A 20,052-nucleotide genomic window follows, 5' to 3' on the forward strand; every position below is an offset into this window, starting at 1 on the left:
CTTAGGCACAATGAAACATTGCTTTTCCGTGCATTTTGTACCCAGACACCAAAGCAGCCCACTGGAATCTGTGTCAACTATAAGTTATCATTTTCCTGCTCAACAGGATTGGTAGTATAGAGCGTTGCAGTCCCGCCCCCTACCAGGGCCCAGGAAATGATTCCCTGTTAATTTTCCTCATTTCAAAAAGTATTTATTCAAAGACCTTTTAAGCCTCCTACAAAGCCAACTCGAGTTGACAACAAAAACATTTTTCGGGCTAAAAGATATATTTTTTTGTACGGAAATGCCAGCTTCCTTACTCGGAGTTTGTGGTTCCAGACTAGCATTCGAAGATTGTGGAATAGTTGTCTGGTTTCACGAGACTAGGTTGGAAGTATCTCTTGAAATGGCATTCTGTGAGAAGTCTTTGGCTTTTCTAAGTGTGTGTGTGTGTGTGTGTATGTGTGTGTGCGCGTGTAGTTTCTATAGTCATGGGGGTACCCAGCGTGAAGAGGGAGGTCCACTCCTACCTGACCGACACGCTCAGCTCTCTGATGACGGAGCTCAGCCCTGCAGAGAAAGAAGACTGCGTCATCGTGGTCCTTGTCGCAGAGGTCAGTCACTGTGTGTTTATATGCATGATCATGTGTGGTCCTCATCGTATAGGTCAGTCACTGTGTGTGTGTGTGTGTGTGTGTGTGTGTGTGTGTGTGTGTGTGTGTGTGTGTGTGTGTGTGTGTGTGTGTGTGTGTGTGTGTGTGTGTGTGTGTGTGTGTGTGTGTGTGTGTGTGTGTGTGTGTGTGTGCATGCGAGCGTGTGTACTGTAAGTCATTGTGGTCCTCATAGAGGTCTGTGTGTGTGTGTGCAGGATTGTATGTGTATCCCAGTGATTCCTCTAGTAGGGGCAGCTGTGTGGGGATTTGGGGAATTTTCGGCCACTCAGTAGTTCTCACTGTCTCTCCTCCATCTGAACGTCTTCGGGAACAGTGAACTGAGGCTGATCTTTCTGTACATCAAAAATTAACTTCCTGTACGTCAGCATTGGCCTTCTTCATATTCTCTTGTGTTCAGTCAGCAGAACATGCTTACATGAACATGATGTTCATGTAAAATGCATTACATGCACGACCGACGTTCTCCACTTTCATCCTGTCCAAGGGACTGTGGAAACCTATTTCCTATTTAACAGTTTCACGGCCTAGGGCGAGATTGGGTGAGATAAATGTACAGTATGATCACAGATCGCCTGGGGCGAGATTGGACGAGATAAGGGTTTATAGTGTTTAATAATGATTTTTACCAGCTCCTGGCACCTGCCTGGTGACGCCAGGCACCAGGCACGCTTTAGCGTTGGTTATTTCCATCCTCGGGTCCCGGGCTAGACGCGATCCAAAAAACGTTTTGTGTTGGAATTGAGCTCATATTGAGGTGATCATACAAAACATCCATGTTTTTGGAGGTCAATAAAAAATCATTGCGACTGCGCGGGACCGTCTACCGGCGCTTTTGATGAGAATGAAAGTATGTGCCCTGTGCCCCGGACATGATTCCGTGTTCCTGGAAGTGCGTCGATTTCGGTGGTGTCGCTTCAAATAGGGACCAAAATCCGTGGCATTCTGCACCATACCACTAGATGGGGCTGTGGCGGGGAAAGAGTTAAATAGCATTAGCTTGTCATGCTGCGTTATGATCTGAAACAACAATGGAAGATGGAAACGTGGCGTTTTAATATAATGTATGCAAATCACCTTTAGTGGAAGCTATTATCCAAAACGCTGTAGAATACTAAGAGAGCACACAGTGACCACATTAGGAATAGAGGCGCTAACTTTGCCTTGCTCTACCCATTAAGCTACACAATGTGCCTTGTATTGTGCTTCCCCAGATTAATTGGGGGTCATTTTAAAATGCTGCCAGCTGCATTTCTCTACTTTTCTTGTTGGAAGTGCAGCTATAGAGTTGGGTGGTGGCAGTGGTGCATGGGGGTGTGTGTGGGGTGGTTTTATCGTTCTAAGTGGTGGATTCAGTGTAGCTGATATGCCAGTCCACAGAGAGCTGAATAGACTGCTGTTCGTGCCTTTCTTTCGCTCACTCTCTCTACCTCTTTTTTCTTCTCCGCACACTTACTCACTCACTCACTCACTCACTCACTCACTCACTCACTCACTCACTCACTCACTCACTCACTCAGTGTACCCCTACCCACCTGCCCAACCTTTTTTTTCCCACTTTCTACATCACTAAGACTAAGTCCTTGTTTCGTCCTTGATAAGAAGTCATGTCTACACAAATCTCCCTGCTCTCTCGTTCTCCCATATCTCCCGTCTAGGCCGCAGCGTGAAAACCAGTCACGCTGCCTTGTGTTTACAAGCTCAGGGTTTCAAAGAACCCAATTCCATTTTCAAACCGTACAAATCCTCTGCCCAGGGAGCGGTTCCATATTTTAGCTGAACCCTTTTTATCCCACCGTAATGGGTGGCACACAGTAAGCACATACACCATAGTCTACGCATTTGCATGCATGATGCTACATAACTGTAAAGTGAGTCCACTATGTTTTTACTTTTTAAAAAAGAGAGAGAGAGAGAGAGAGAGAGAGAGAGAGAGAGAGAGAGAGAGAGAGAGAGAGAGAGAGAGAGAACATAGGATAGTCATGAGGAGTGTAATCGTTCTGTCATGACTGTGCTCGTGTGTCCGAGGGCTGTTTTCTTTTTTTCCTTTTTTTTTAACTCTTTGAGAGTTTCATGGATTTCTATATAGTTTTTAGACTTCTCTATGGCAGAATGGCGTTTTTGAATGATTTATTGAAAATTCTCTGCTGTGAATGTGTGACAACGAAAGACCTTCAGAGAAAGCTTGGCTTGTCTGCTTCCAGGAAAAAAATGAACTGAGTTGATAAAATGTTTAGTTGTGGTGTTGGAAGCCATTTAAAAGAGCCTGCATTTACACTGGGTAGTGTTTCTAGGACAACAAAAAAAGTTATGACCGGTTGAAGTTTTATTTTCTAAATAACTTTTTTTCTGCTGGGCGTACATAGCCATGCAATATCTCATTTTAAAGGGTGAGTTGTCTAGTTCAATTAAAATAAAATAAAAAGTTTCTCACATGTACCACTGTAGATATTTTGCCATCTATAAATAGCATGGTCAGTCATGATCAATCTGACCTATCCAGCTAAAAGTCCCCCTAGCTCTGAAATGGAACATCATATAAACTCAATTCTTTTTTGGGGTAAAATTAGACATTCTAACGCACATTTTGATATATACCATGTTTACATAGTCTTACCAGTACCGTGTCTATTCATGCATGTATCTCAAAAACCTGTTGTGAAGAAACAGTTTTGATAAAAAACTCATCCAAGGACATTGTTTTGATATGACTTTGTGCCCATGATATGTATCAAAATATAGACTTGAATGTATACTGTATTATAACAAAAAAATTGGGTTCTTACCATCTACCGTTACAGAGTAAATCACAGTTGAAACTCGCTTAGTCAAACCATAAACCTCAGACTAGTGAACAAAATAGCCATGACAGGTCTAACTCATTGTAAAAGCTTGTCTTTTATTTTTTATGACTAACATAATACAATTATAATAAATATTACAGAAAATAAATAGGCCTACATACAAAACAGTTGTCCCCAAACTCCCCAGTGTCCCCAAACCACTGCATTCCAGTTGTTCTTGACGGTGTGTGTGTGTGTAGGCTAAATTTAAAAAAAAACAACAACTGAAATGAATGAATGCATCCGGTTCAGTGTCGGAGAACTCCATCGCAGTCTTGACTCTTCGTCTTCATCATCATCATCATCATCCTCCTCCTCCGATGCCAGTTCTAAATATATAAAAATAAACATTTAGCTGTAGTCAGCCCGGCCAATAGCCAGTTGGGGGGGGGGGACGTAGGCTATCTGACATCATCGTCATCATCATCATCACACGGAGACACACTAAACAATGTACAATCATGATTGCATACAATATACAATGAATGCAATTATCATGCAAGCTCAGACGTCAATGAAACGTCATACAGATCTTATATAATACGCTACTGTTAGCTTCACTCCCCGTCCCCCCTCCGATCCTTGTAGCAACGTCATCATAACCACGCGTTGCTTCAGTAAACGATGCATGTTTGTTCTCCGTCTTTGTAGACAGTAAATAAAAGGAGCGAACATTACTCTAAAGATCAGATCGCCTATAAGGCACGCTACAATATAAAATACTTGTACTGCCATGCGTGCATGCCTGCTACGATACATTTGTACTGCACCAACCAACCGACCGACACCAACCCCCCCCTCCAGCCCTTAGCCAGCACCAATGCACCGACCAACACCATTAGCCAGCACCTTCGGTGCTGGCTAATGGCTGGGGGCCATCGTGGTGAGTCATTCTGGCGTCATGATCTGACTAGTAGTAGTAATTATCCAAGCATCTATTTGTAGCGATCATCTTATGATTTCTGATCACTATAGAAGGGCATTTTCTACAATAAGATTACCTCAAAACATTCCGGGTTGATCGTCTTCTTCAATGGTTTCCCGGTATAGCTCATCGGACGACGATGGGGAGACAATGAAAAAAGGAGGGAGGGAGCAGCGAGTCTCGCTGTAAGCACTGGACCAGGGCTACTCCGCCTGGAGAAGGCGACTGGGACGCGTATGGATCAATACTACTACCACAAAACTCGCTCAAATAAATAGTACTGCTTTCAACTTTTTCTGCTAGAAAATCGCTCGGGCGAGACGGCAAACAGGCAAAACAATGATAACTATGAAGACTCCCTCTGCCCCCACTGTTTACAGGGGGTGGGACCAGCTTCCAATGGCAACACGTACACGTGTGTCACGTGACACGGGTTTTCTGGGTAATGTAGTTGGAATATAAGCTCAGGAATTTAAACAGCGCTTCGGAGCATATTAATATGTTTAGATTCATCAAAAACTGTGAAGACGCCAATTGGCGTCATTGATCATTTACGGAATTCTGATGAAGACGCCAATTGGCGTCTTTCATCTTCTAAGGGTTAATGAAATAAAACAAAACACAAAACTGTTATTCATCAGAGCTACTTCCCTTGCAGTCAGCATGGAAAGGGGACAGACAGGATATTTTCTCTATCCCCCTGTGATGAACCCTCTCCTCACGTCATGTCCATATCCCTCTTTCCTTTGTTTTCATCCTAGATCATTCACTTCAGCTCTTCGCCGCTGCATGCATGTCCAAAACGATTTATTTTCCAGGAAATGGACAAAAGAACCCAATGTTCCAATAATGGATTATTATTTATTTATAGTCACAGGCTCTTGTTAATACTTTTAATTGTTTCAATGTTATAAAGCCCACAGAAACACTTCCAAAATGTTTCAAAAAGCAGCAATAATGCCACCATGATGCAACGTGAGCTTGTAGATTGGTTATTGACAAAAAATCACACCCGTGTGAACTGAGTGGTGTAAGGTCTTATATAGCCTGTCTGACGTAATGAAATCATGTCTGACGTAATGAAATCACACCCGGGTGAACATAGCAACCATGCTCATTTTTTGAGCACAGACAGACTAACAAAGCCAGTTGTAGGAGTGGTTTACACCACTCAAAAAATAGAAAGAAAGTTGGAATATGGAGATACAAGGATTGTGACCAGATGTCCCCCTTTGTGTGGGACCAGTCCCTCATTTCCAAGACTTTTCAGGCGTCCCACGAACTGAGACCCTGTCCCACATTGTGACTGGCGGCAGGCATCAGTGTTCAAATGCCCTAATAGTTAGTCCCCTAATTGTTGGCTTTCTGTTGTAAAGCTCTCTCATTGTCTATTTTCCTGCGAGATGTATTTTTTAAGCCTGTTATAATAACATGAGAAATATCCCCTATAAGCTACAGTACAAAGTCGGCCATACCACCCATAACCCCGTCCCGTCCCACACAAGCGATAATCCTGTCCCTCAAATGAACCGTTTGGATCTGGTCAACGGTGACGTCTTGTTCTTGCAATTCTCCTCTCCTCTCCTCTCCTCTCCTCTCCTCTCCTCTCCTCTCCTCTCCTCTCCTCTCCTCTCCTCTCCTCTCCTCTCCTCTCCTCTCCTCTCCTCTCCTCAGGGGAGATGTATCTTGGTCAGTGACCCCAGGTGTTTCCTGTTAGTCCTGTTATTCTCTGTTTTTCTTCCTCTTCCCTCCCTCCATCCCTACGTCCATTAATCCTTCCCCTGGTCCTTAGTGGTAACCCCTGGGGAGCGGTCCAAACACTGCCGGACTTGATGCAGTTCCTCAGAAATGTGACGAAACCCTAGCGAGTCCAAATAGTGACCAAATGGATGACTTGGCAGCTGTTTTGAGCTATATCAAATTCCACGCTACAATGAAATAAACACTGCCTTTCTGAAGCAATGATGTCGTGCATGCACCCTTTGATTCAATAGATATTAGATAACCCATATTTGATTCCATGCGTATGATATAATGTTGGCCCAAATGAAACATTCTGATCCACTGAATAACACATTGTGGAGGAGAAGTGCATGTGGAGCCTGATCTAGAACAGAACAGAGACCATGCAAGATTCTAAAGCCTAATAGTTTTCTGAAAAACCTGTTTCTACATCAGTGGTTCTCAAACGTTTTGTCAAGGACCCCCAAAATTATATGTATTCGGCCACCGACCCCCATCTGAAAATGTTTTGTGCCAGGGACGTTCAAAGATTTGCACAAATTGTCATGATTTTTCAAAAATAGTAGATCTACAATCTCATAGCGTGGCTGTGAGCTTGTAGATATGTTCCTTATTGAATAGCTAAAGTATAAAATAGTGTTTAAACAAGTGGTTAAAATCTAAAGGGACACCGATGCGTTCCAGGTCTAAGGGCCGGGCTATACTGGGCGTGGAATTGGCTCCGCAACGGTTACGCTGCTACTATAATCGGGTGAAACAAGCGCTGCGCAGGTTGTGCGCAGCGCTTGTGCTCGTACCGCTTGTCTGCGGTACGGTTACGCAGTCCTTCGCCTCGCCTTCAGAGGAAAAAAACGATGATCAACTGATCTGTCCCCGCGGGACAGATCAGTTGTCGGTGTAGCCACCTAGCTACGTACGGTTCCTTCCTGTCCCCAGTGTAGCCCCCCCGACCCCGTAACTGGGTTAACCCATTTAGACCTGAGACCAGATTCTACAAATGTCTTCTAAATCCTAACAGTTTTCTGAAAAATCGATGTTTCTGTATCAGTGGTTCTCAAACTATTTCATGTCAAGGACCCCCAGAATTATATGCTTTCGGACGCCGACCCCCGTCTGAAAATATGTTGTTCCAGAAGCAAAGCGTTCGCTGTGAAAGAAAAAATATATAATATATATATACATGTAATATAATATATATATAAATATTTAAGATATCAAAGATTTGCACATGTTTTCAAACATTTTCAAAAATAGCAGATTACAAGCTCGTAACTCGGTGCGTGGCACGCTAAGATCTTGTAGATCTGCTATTTTTTCAAAGAGCTAAAGTATAAAATAGTGGTTAAAGTGGTTAAAAGCTACGCTGACAGAGATTCCCGGTCTTAATGGGTTAAGGTTACTATATGTCTGACACCAATTTCCCCTCGGCTATCATTAAAGTTTAATTACATCTTAAAAGAAAGCCTTCAGACTCGTGAAAACGTCCAGTTCCAGTTCTCAGTAGATTTCTAACGACGGTTAACTCCAACTGAGTGGGTCACTAAATACGGAGAAACAGATGCCGTGAATTATTTCACAAAGTTTGTGTTCGGGACTCAATTCAGAAAGTGTCATTAATTTGCTGCCATTCGCACGCAGAGAGGTTGCAGTAAATAGGCTTTTAAATACCATGAATTTGATTGTTCAAACTTTATGGTTCTCATTTGTGCTTTTACTCAAGTACATTAAGAATTTTTGTATTGTTTTATTTTTTTGGGGGGGGAGGTCCTTGACATGAAAATGTCTTTGAGACGACATGGGTTTTTCAAGAAGACATTTGTAGAATCGTCCTCAGGTCTAAATGGATTAAGTAAAACAATGTGAATACGTGTTCCACCCTGCACACATCTGCTCATGGATCTGCTGCGTGCATACAGTATTGTCCTGTAGCTGTGTGTTCCCACACAGATGTATTGAAAGCCAAATCGTTAAAAGTCCTCAAGAGATTTCAGCAGAGATTGGACGTGGAATAGATCTTAATTGATGTCATCTTGGATCAGTGTGGAAGGATTTCTCAATATGTGTGATGATGATGTGGCTTTCGTAATATTCTCTTTAGAATGTGGTTACCTCAAACATGGAAGAGCAGCGGTGCGTGCGTGCGTGCGTGCGTGCGTGTCTGCGTGCCTGCGTGCGTGCGTGCGTGCGTGCGTGCGTGCGTGCGTGCGTGCGTGCATGCGTGTCTTCTCTATGGGTGCATTGATTGTGGAAAGAAAGAGGCAACGGTTCTGTCTGTAGGCTAGGTTCTGTACGTACCTAGTTTTCTTGTGTTGCGTTGCACTATTTCTGACCAGCTAATATTGATATTTCCCTGTGTGTATTTTCAGTCGGACCAGCAGTATGCCAACAGTGTGGCAGACAACCTGAAGCGCCTGTGAGTACATACTATATAATATAATATACATATATAAAATGACCTGTGTATACAGTATGTTAGTCTAGATGGAAAGAGGGGTCCATGAACGCGCATAGGGTGAAACCTGGTTTGGGTAATATGGGTATTAGAAAGGCTTAAAAAGGAACCCCCATGGGACATTATTTCAGCTTGGTACCTGGCAGAATCTTAAAATATACAGTTAAAGGATTAAGGGAACAAAATACACCTAAAACGTTTTCAGCATCCCCCCCCCCCCCAGAATTCCTTGATATCCAAATTGTATATAGGTTCATTACTTAATTTATCTCAGTAGGTTGTTTCCTTCAAAGGTTATGCTTGTTTCTATTGTTTCCATCTTGCGGTTTAGGGTCAGAATATGTGTAAGAAAGGGTTAAAAATGATCCCCATGGGACATTATTAAAGCCTGTTACCTGGCAGAATCTTAAAATACACCCTTCAAGGATTAAGAAAAAACAGGTGGTGAAACAAAATTCACCCTATTCGCACATGATGTGCTTAGTGTGTTGTTTGTGAAGTGTCCAACATATGCATTGTGTTAACAATATGTGTAGCCAAATTCCAATACCCCAAATCTCTGCTCACTCGCTCACTCACACTCTGTCCTCCTGCTTAACCCAAAATAGTTTTGTAACAATTGGTAATTTGCTTTTTGGAGGGTTTGAAGATACAAACCCTCAAATCTCGGGTTTGGCGGACTAGGGTACTAATTTACACCCTCGTGTTCCTCGTTTGCGGCGGGCAGACGGTTTAAACTGCTGAGATACTCCTCCATACTATGTCACCACATGTATCATTGTGAATAGCGGTGATCTAAGCAACACATGAAAGAATGGCTTGATTTCTATTCATACAATCATGCTGTTGGCGTGCGAGAATGCATGTATGAAAAAAATAATGGCTCATATAGGCCTATGAGAATAGGCCTACAGCATTTAACATCCAACATGACATGCAGGAGTAGCGAGTAGTGAGTGAGCAGGAGTGAGGAGTTGGAATGTGGCTTATGAGTCCCGCCTACTTGATTCTTCCCAATCTGGGAACCCATCGGCAAAACAAGGAAATCTCTCAGAATCTGTTCTTGAGAGATTACATTCCTCCGGACTCGTGTTATAATCCTCTCCTCGTCGCTTGGAGGCGGGACTAACGCGCGAGTGGAGTGAGCGAGTGTGGAAGTTGGCGTATTGGACTATGGCTATACTATACTATACAAATCCCAATGCAACTCCTCTGCTCTGCTGAGCTCACAATGCACAGAGCACTTCATCAGAGAAGCAAACAACACGTGCGGTATATATCCGCTATAGGGGATCATTCGTCAACGGAGGATGTGTGTTCGTCCTTAATAGCAACTGACAGTGCTTTTATTAGAATCTGCACACAGAAACAATACGTGGAATGGGAGCTGTGTGAATTGGCTACATATGATTTCAGCTGAAATTGCAAAATGAAATATAGACTTATTTGCACTTTTATGAACATCAACATAATTATCCTATATTTGAAAGTAGTCGTCGAGTGGCCATTTCTATATTAGCAATATATTATGCACAAGCTTAGCATGTTGTGCAATAAGAATGAAAAGAACAGTATACTTTGAAAACCGGTATTCGGATTGCAACAACAATTTACAATTAGGCAATTAGCACACACTCTTACCCAGAGAGAGAATGTACAAACAGTTGAAGTCTCAACCTTCCCACAAGCATCTGTTTAGCTATTCTAAAAACATGGGGGGTGGCAAACACAATTTGACACAAACAAACAAACCATGATGATAATTAAAATAAGAGGTACCTTGCGGAATGCTCTGTCCACCATGTGTCTGTTTCAGCATTAACCCATTAAGACCAGGAACATCTGCCTTTATAGCTTTTAACCACTTTAACCATTATTTTAAACTCTAGCTGTTGAGAAATAGCAGATATTCAAGCTCACTCATCTACGAGCTTGTAGATCTGCTATTTTTTAAACATCGTGAAAAGGTGTGCAAATCTTTGAATATATTATATTCTTTCACAGCGGATGTTTTTAACTCAAATCTTTGCTTCTGGGGGTTTCCTGGGGTCCTTGACATGAAATAGTTTGAGAGCCACTGACATACTATAGAAACAGAAAAGCCTTAATGGGTTAAAGCAGTTTCCCTGTGTTCTTCTGGGGGTTAGCTAAGTCCACATTCATTTGGTGCGGACACAGCAGAGAGGCACCCTCTCTACAATCTTCTAGTGTACATTTGAAAGCGTGTCCGTGTTTGTGTTGGGAGTCTAAGCAGCTTACTCCACTGTTGCACGTCACGCTGCATAACGGCACCAGCGAAGATGTAAAATGTAGATTTTCATCTGAGCTGAAGTACCGAGCTGCCTCTCCCTCTCTCTGATTTCCCCAAACTGGTCCAGCGGCCCTGGTTCATTTGGATTTAGACTCATATCTCACTGCTTACATGTAACTCTCAGCATTCAGGGACTGTCGTCTATAGCTTCCTAACACCTCGTCTGATTGGTTCTTAATCCAAGCCCACTCACTGCTGATGGCAGTGTCTGGGGGATGTGGGTGGGGGGGTGGCGTACTGAAAAGAGGAAATGAGATGGATTACCATGCTGTTCTCATTCTAGGCTTCATATTTCTATGTCTGTTCCTTCTGGCAGTATGAAGTCATGTTTGTGTTTTTTTTTGTCCATGGAAAGAAATTAAGTGTTGTCTGTCTGTCTGACTCTCTCTCTCTCTCTCTCTCTCTCTCTCTCTCTCTCTCTCTCTCTCTCTCTCTCTCTCTCTCTCTCTCTCTCTCGTACAGCTACCCAGTGGAGATCCAGTCAGGTCTCTTAGAGGTCATCTCTCCATCCGTCCATTTCTACCCAGACTTCTCCCGCCTCAAAGAGTCCTTTGGAGACCCCAAGGAGAGGGTCAGGTAGGTTTTGTGTGTCTACACGTGCATGCGTGCGTTCATGCGTGTGTGGGTGTGTGTGTGAGAATGAAAGAAAGAGAGAGGGAAGTGCGTGCGTACATAACTGGATGGATGAATGGATGGAGTGACAGAAGGAAAGGTCAATTATGTGAAAAACAAACAAGTATGAAAGAAAGGGAAAAGCAAACTATGCAATCTGTCAGGCACCAGTGGTAAACAAAACACACAAGTACATCCTTTGTCAGTTTATATATAGAGCTTTATCTTGTGGCAGGGGCCCTTTTCCTTAATTTGGGGATTTAGTATTGTGTGAGAGGCGTTCCCGCTTTATCTTATGCCACCACCTAAATCCTTAAAACACCTCCGCTACCCATTACATTATACATAGGTGTGGTTTGGGCGTTATGCAACTTAAACCAATCATTGTGCCATTGCCTTTAAGAGATCCATTATCCATAATCCATTATGCCCTGGATCTTGCCTTATGGAAGAGCAACGCGTGCTGCCTTGGAATACATTTATATTAGATACAGAGGCTTGTTTTGTGTGTCCAGTATCTGACTATCAGCCATCCACTCCTCGACCAACATAACCAAGCTGTTTCTTTTTTTTTTAAATGTTTTTTTTTGTGGCTTTCGCCTTTATTTTATATTTTTTATGGAGGGACAGACAGTAGGCTGACAGGAAATGGGAAGAGAGATGGGTGCAGTTAAGGCCGTCGGGATCGGGAGTCGAACCCACGGCACACTGCCAGACTGGATTACCAGCCAAGGTGCCTGAGCCACTGACTGCCCAGACCAAGCTGTTTATTTTTGAGTGGTGCAACCACTCCCTTACGGAGCTATGTGTGTGGGTGGCTGGCTGGGTGCCTGCTTGGGTGCCTGGGTATGAGCAGGAAAATAGTGTGGTATATTTTGGAACCACATTTCATCAATATAGTAGTCCATATGGCCATAATGCTATATTTGCAATAATTAGACTAGATACATTTGGTCATTGTGCTAGTGTGATGGTTAGTGAGCTAGGAGACGGCCGGTCTAGACTCAGAGCAATCACTCAGCCTGAGTACCATGCTTTGTTCTATACTGTTTGAAGCCGTCTGAGGTGTTGGAGAGATATTTAGTATTCTATTGTCCTTCAGGAACCGTTTGGGACACCAAATGTGTATGTAAATCTCCACCCTTCTTGGGTGTTAACGACTGTCTGTTTCAAATGTGTATAAAACGCCACTCAAATGTTAAATCTGTAGTAGTGTGTCCTGCCGTCAGGCTGGGTGCATGCATGGCTCCGGCCATGCATCTGAGCTGTACTTTGTCTCTGAAATAAACCTGGACTTCGAAACCTTCATTCATCTGTCTGCCTCCGCGTTTATCCTGAGTACTTTGCCTAAGTATTAGAAGTTTGTTCGTGAGCTTTACAGAGAGGAAAAGCAGTCTCTCTTTGGAGTTAATTTACTTCAATTGGTGCGACGTAACCGGTGTCTTTGATGCATTTTTTTGCTTCAGGCAGAAGAGAGCCGGCGGGGGCTTTTGGATACTTCAGTCTAATTTTGGCGGTTGGTGGTTGGTCTGGTTTCGGCGATCGGCGGGTTTTTTTGATTTTTTCGGGGAAACGGCGTTCGTCTACAGCGGGAAGGAGTGGTCTTCTCTTCGGATGGGGAACAACAGCGCGAACGGTGCGCTCCGGATCTCCGATGTGGAACGGGGGGAGAGGCCCTCTACAGCGCGTCGACGGGGAACGTGCTTCTCTTCACGTCTCGGCGGGGTGCAGCGTGTCTCCAACCCGAGGAGCGGCGATGCTCAGCGGCGATTCGAGGGGGATCCTTGGCTTCATCTACTCGGCGATCAGCGGTCTAAGGGAGGCGGAGGACCCGCTTCATCGGTTCGGCTCTGCTCGGCGACGGCGAGGCAGCTTATACGGGCTCGCTACGGTCTGCTTTGGTGACCATCTGCGGTTCTCGTGAATTCGCTTTGTCAGTCATGTGTGATTCATGGCTGAAGGGAGGAGGAGGTGTGTAGAATTCATTTCGAAATGGACAAGAGGACAGTGTCAAACAGCGGCCGTACGATGCAATGTGCTGATCACACATTATGCACGACACGGGCCGAAAGAAGACATCTCCGTGGCGGCGCGTCGAGGAACTCGAGCCTTGTTGCCCGTGCGTGATGACGATGGACAAAGAGGTTATGTATTATTGTGAAAGTGTTTTTAATTGCATACTAGGAAAATTGGAAGAGAAAGATATATTGTTTTCAACATGAATTAGTAGGCATTATGTTGATTGTATGTTTTTGTCGTATAATTTGATAAGTTGAGTCATGAGTAGCCTGCTTATGGAACAATGAGGTAATTTCCTAGAGACGTGTAGAGAATATTAGTTGAATATTGCTTAGACTCTGGCCTGTTAACGTATTTTTATACCTGAACTGCCTTTAGTAGAGCAGAGTTTTATTTAAAGCATTATAAACGTATATGTTATAGCATGTCCTAAATTAAGCAGTGTAGTATAGGATGTTTTTTCGCTTTATAGTGGTGTCTAGTATTTTAATGTGTTGATTAGCAGGGTTGGGCCTGGCGGTCCCAAGCCATAAACACGCCCGATCTCGCTTATTTGTAATCAATCAACAGTTCAGATTAGATTTTAATAGAACACTAAAAGATTCTACTGATGCTGAACCGAAATTTAGTTATGTGTAAAGTATGTAATGAGAATTGCCAGAAGAAGTTATGTAACCTTGATTCCGTTTGTCTCTGTAACCATTTGAATTCTAATGTAATTGTTTGTTTGTCTTAGGCCTATCTGTTGTTTTTAATTTTATCTTTTCTTAGTGTCAAGGGAGGTCCAAATGTGGTTCCTTTTATTTTGTGATAAACGTGTAGTACGTTTAGCAAGGGAGGAATGTGGTATATTTTGGAACCACATTTCATCAATATAGTAGTCCATATGGCCATAATGCTATATTTGCAATAATTAGACTAGATACATTTGGTCATTGTGCTAGTGTGATGGTTAGTGAGCTAGGAGACGGCCGGTCTAGACTCAGAGCAATCACTCAGCCTGAGTACCATGCTTTGTTCTATACTGTTTGAAGCCGTCTGAGGTGTTGGAGAGATATTTAGTATTCTATTGTCCTTCAGGAACCGTTTGGGACACCAAATGTGTATGTAAATCTCCACCCTTCTTGGGTGTTAACGACTGTCTGTTTCAAATGTGTATAAAACGCCACTCAAATGTTAAATCTGTAGTAGTGTGTCCTGCCGTCAGGCTGGGTGCATGCATGGCTCCGGCCATGCATCTGAGCTGTACTTTGTCTCTGAAATAAACCTGGACTTCGAAACCTTCATTCATCTGTCTGCCTCCGCGTTTATCCTGAGTACTTTGCCTAAGTATTAGAAGTTTGTTCGTGAGCTTTACAGAGAGGAAAAGCAGTCTCTCTTTGGAGTTAATTTACTTCAATAGCATGGTTGTTTTTCACCACCTGTGTGCAACCTAACACACACACAAACACACACGCACATATTAACTGTATATATGATGATTTTGGGTGTGCCACTACAGTACAGTGACAGTACAGTTGAGTAGAGAGTACAGTAGAGGGACCCCCACACGGTAACTCTGTCATTTCTCAACCGTTTCGGACGTGGGGCGGCTCGCCGGAATTGGCCTGGACCCCTGGGCGCGTTCCTGGGGGTCTGGATGTTCCGGGGACCCCCCCGGGGACTCCCCGGGGACCCCCCCAGACCCCCACATGGTAACTCATTTCTCTACCGTTTCGGACGTGGGGCGGCTCGCTCAAATCTGGACCATTTTTTAAAATTCTAAGTGCTGTGGAATCTGTAAACTTCGGTCTTTCATTTGGTATATGGATCGCGAGTGTACAGCCTCTCTATGAAACAGTATCAAGCGAAAACGATAGTTCAGAAAATCGGATTAATTAAACAGACTTGCACTGAAATCACATTGGAAATGACACCCATCTAGCCTTTGATTGCTTTTCATTTGGTTGACACAAGTATCAGCTACGTGTTACTGATTATGGGGAATTTTACATATTTTAATCCAGTACATATTTGCTGCGTAATGGGGTGATGAGGTGATGAAACTGAACGAGGGACTCGAGCACAATGCGCCTTGGCACAAATCTAAGAACTTCTTTGTCTAGACAATTAAACACAATGAGCACAAGGAATTGACACTGCTGATTATTGCGAAATTACAATCACAGAGATTTGTAGGGAATTAAGACAGAACGAGACCTCTGAGCTGTGAATGTTCTGCAACATCAAGTCGTCAAGCCGAGGCAGCTCCAACTCAGGTCTCAGGAGCGCATTATTTTATCAAATGGATTACGGGTGGTTTGAAGAGGCACTTTCCGTTGTCCTAAACCTGTGCGTATTATAATATAGCAAATATAGGGAAAGAACATCAACACGCCTACAGACACACCTCCACCTGCAAATATAGGAGTCGGCTAAATGAATAGTGGGTTGTGTGGCCACAAGATAACGTTTACGCATAGTGGAAGTTCCTAAATGAGTAATTCACGGATAATGTTTAATACTTGCGGGTAAGGCATGGCATACATTAGAGCCCATAGAGTGTGTGGGCGTGCGTGCGACGCCGTGCATGCGTGTGTACGTACACGTGTGTGCGTTTGTTATGCATGTAGCCATGACAGGTGCTTTTTATTTTTATGCTTCCTCCGCAATCGGTGTATGAATGTGTGTGTGAATGGGTGCATGAAATGCACTATGTAAAGCGCCTTGGATAAAGGCGCTATATAAATGCACCATTTACCATTTATGTCCGAAAGAACAAGATTGCACCTAAAAAGCGGCTTTTTTCCCCCAGGAAGGTTGCTGGCATATATCCCCCTCAGGGATAGGTATGAAGCTCAGTCATCCGTGAGCCAATTGAGGTGGTTCAGGAGTCTAGTAAAAAGACGCCTCCTGTGCGCCTCCCCAGGGAGGTTTTCCAGGCACGCCCAGCTGGGAAGAGATCACAGGCAGACCAGGAACCAGATGGGAGGATTAATACCTCCCTGCTGGTCTGGGAATGCCTCAGGACTCCCCTGTTGCCTAATGTGGCCAAGGAAGGGTACTCTAAGTATTATCTGCTGGAACTGCTATACGGGAGCTCTAGCGACCCAACTGCTATACGGGAGCTCTAGCGACCCAACTGCTATACGGGAGCTCTAGCGACCCAACTGCTATACGGGAGCTCTAGCGACCCAACTGCTATACGGGAGCTCTAGCGACCCAACTGCTATACGGGAGCTCTAGCGACCCAACTGCTATACGGGAGCTCTAGCGACCCGACTCCCAATGAAGATGGATGGATGCAGGGTTATATTTAGATCAGAGTTTTGCATTTTGTTAACCACTTAAGCCCTATATACTTTGTCGTATGACAAATCGCGAAATAGGAGATAAGAGCTTGTTGTTTGTTTCATTTTTTTCTTTTTGGAAATTAGCCATTGTTAATACTTTTTTTTTTTATAAATGTTTTTTTTTGTGGCTTTCGCCTTTATTTTATATATTTTATGGAGGGACAGAAAGTAGGCTGACAGGAAAGGGGGAGAGAGATGGGGGGGGGGGAAGACATGCAGTAAAGGCCGTCGGGATCGGGAGTCGAACCCGCGGCACACTGCCAGACTGGATCACTGGATTACCAGCCAAGGTGCCTGGACCACTCAGCCATGGCCCAGGCCAATTGTTAATACTTTTTATGCCAGCTAGCATTAGCATTTATGACAGTAAGCTGTGCCGCCGTCCCCGTTCACTTTAAGAGAATGATTCCCCCCCCCCCCCACCCCACACACACACTCAGCACACACACTCTGCTATCATCAGTGCAAGCACACACTGTTTACCTGTCGTCAGAAATGTTTACATGTCGGGAGGAACGCGGTACAAAGTCACAAATTAGATCCAAACTTTGGATGGCAGAAGATCCACCAAGGACAGCTCTCCAAAATTCCGATTCATGTTTGAAAATCCTGTTTGTAACCCAGGTAGACGGTGGTCAGACTTTACGATCCCATAGCTGGAAGTGACGGGCGTTGCCATAGCAACCGGATCAATGCTAAAAGCTGCCGTGGGGCTTAACCATTACATACATGAAGTATACCGAGGGAGTACGAGGGAGTACGTATCTGATAGATAACGTCCCATAGCTGGGGGGTACGAGTGTATTTGTACCTGGCAAAAATACAGTTAATGTGGTTGACATACATTTTTCATTAAATTGTGATATTATTATCAAGCATGAATATTAAACATATGAGACACCCTACATTTACCCAAAAGGAAATGCATTTATCTCATTCAGTCTGGCCAGAAGCAGGGAGGGATAAAAATAAATTAAAAAAAACGAGTCGCCCATTTACCAACTCGCCCCAGGCGTACAGCCAGCGGAACTGCTCAGCCTGGTAACCTAAGTAAATTATGCTTAAACGATTAAACCTAACCTTATTCCTAACCTTAACCTCAGAAAACTATGCCTAAGCCTAACCCTATTCCTAAACTCCAGTAAAACTACGTCTAACCTCAAACTTATTTCTAACCTTATTCTCTAAAACAAAATAAAGAATAAAAGAACCGGCGCACCCGAGCGGTCGACGAAAAAAAAACGAGGGCGAGATGGATTATAGGCGACGGTACCTGATACCACTAAAATATCCCCACCGGCTCTAAAAATGAATTACCGGAGGGCAGGGTATCAAAAGCAGCTAATCGAACACTGGATGCCGTAATGGATGGATGGATTTGTGTTGATGGCGCTCTGGTTGACATTCTGGTTTAATTATTGAGTATTCAGTTCTGCTACTCAAACCTCTGCAGACACAACCTCACAACCAGTCCACATTCGTCACAGAGAGCAGACACATCTCTTCATCATAAGGTGGCCCTAATCACTACTGTGGCCATTCATCCTTTTGTCTGTCTCTCCCTTTCCTTTGTTGCTATCTCTCTTCTTTTCTTCTCTCTGCTAATGTTCTTGCTTCTACTGTACTTAGTCTGCGTACACGCACGCACGCACGCACACACACACACACACGCACGCACGCACGCACACACACACACACACACACACAGTCACACGCACGCGCCACCACCCACATCCCAGTCAAAGCCACCCGTAGAGGTCTTTGATGGCAGCAGTCGGGGAACCCAGTTAATGAGAAGAGTGGGAATAAAGAAGAGGTGGATTAGCAGATGAAAGCGCGGGTGTCGGTATCATCATAGTTCAGCAACACATCACATGAAAGACAGAGATGATCAGCCACTACAAGACAGAGAGCCTATCACAGAGACGCACAGAGGGAGGGAGGGCTGCTCTGTGTGCACCACCACCATGCAGACACACGCACGCACGCACGCACGCACGCACGCACACACACACACACACACACACACACACACACGCTTTGTACCCGTTTTGTACAAAACGGGTACAAAGCGGGCTACTCCTGAAAAGTTTAGATGCCAATCGTAGGCAATGAAGGTGGATTATGAGAAATCAAACAAACCCGTCTTGATCACATGACTATGGAGAGCATGTGTACCGATTTGTGTGAAATTTGGATAACATCTGAAGGAGTAATATTAGAAAATGTGTTTTACATATGTCGGCCTCCTGGTGGCGCTATAAAGAGCAGATGTGAAAAATTCCAGGCAAAGGTTTTTCCTTGGCCTCTAGGGAGTTGGCATACAAAGTTATCCACAAATCCGTGCAATTGGAGGTAAAAACACGTTTCGGCCAGTTATAGCGCCACCATGAGGCTGAGTTGAAAATGTTCACATGGCATTTCTTCCTCGGCCTAGTGGGAATGTGCGTGCGCAATTTCACGGAAATCACACGATGTGTTCATGATTTGCAGCATTTTGTTTGAAACTGAGCACTCCTGCGAACTTTGGAAGACAATCTTAGCCAATCAGGATGGAGTCTGAGAAATCTGAAAAACCAGTTTTGTTGAATGGCTCTAGAGAGACTGTGTACCAATTTGCGTGATGTTTGGACAAAATCTGTAGGTGTACTGTCCAAAAACTTGTTTTGCACAAAGCGGCCTCCTGGTGGCGCTATAACAGGCCATTATAGCGCTAAATTTGGCATCGACCGGGTTAACGATGCCGGAGATTAGCTGTTCACAGACGGACGGACACACGGACGGACGGACACACACACGGACGGACGGACGGAGTGCAAAACATACTCTCTCCCCATGCCTTCGGCCTGGTGGAGACAACAATACAACTGTAGTGTACAGTACAGTAACTATCACAATAAAAGTATAGTTGCACCGCTCAGTTCGCACGGGTGTGATTTTTTTTGTCATACGCCTTTGACAGCGACGATATTGTATATGCACACATAACGGATATCCACAACTACACACAGCGGCATCCTATTTACATGAACATAAATATATTGTACATGTACATGTGTCAGTATATGGCACCAGCTCAGTGGCCTTGTAGTTAGAGTGTCCGCCCTGAGACTGGGAGGTTGGGGTTCAATCCCCGGCCGGGTCATACCAAAGACTGTAAAA

The 20,052-nt window shown here is 44.1% G+C and overlaps 1 protein-coding gene across 3 annotated transcripts in view; it reads left to right on the top strand.

The window, feature by feature from the left end:
* mgat4b (alpha-1,3-mannosyl-glycoprotein 4-beta-N-acetylglucosaminyltransferase B) overlaps window positions 1–20,052 on the top strand; it is a 192,130-nt gene that overhangs the window by 111,275 nt on the left and 60,803 nt on the right. For all 3 annotated transcript variants that reach the window (XM_079504657.1, XM_079504656.1, XM_079504658.1), the window contains exons 4-6: window positions 463–596; window positions 8,531–8,577; window positions 11,390–11,503. In XM_079504657.1, the coding sequence (XP_079360783.1) occupies window positions 463–596; window positions 8,531–8,577; window positions 11,390–11,503 (295 nt within the window). The remainder of the gene's footprint in view (window positions 1–462; window positions 597–8,530; window positions 8,578–11,389; window positions 11,504–20,052) is intronic.

The sequence above is a fragment of the Electrona antarctica genome (assembly GCF_951216825.1).
Source record: "Electrona antarctica genome assembly, chromosome: 1".
NCBI lineage: Eukaryota > Metazoa > Chordata > Actinopteri > Myctophiformes > Myctophidae > Electrona > Electrona antarctica.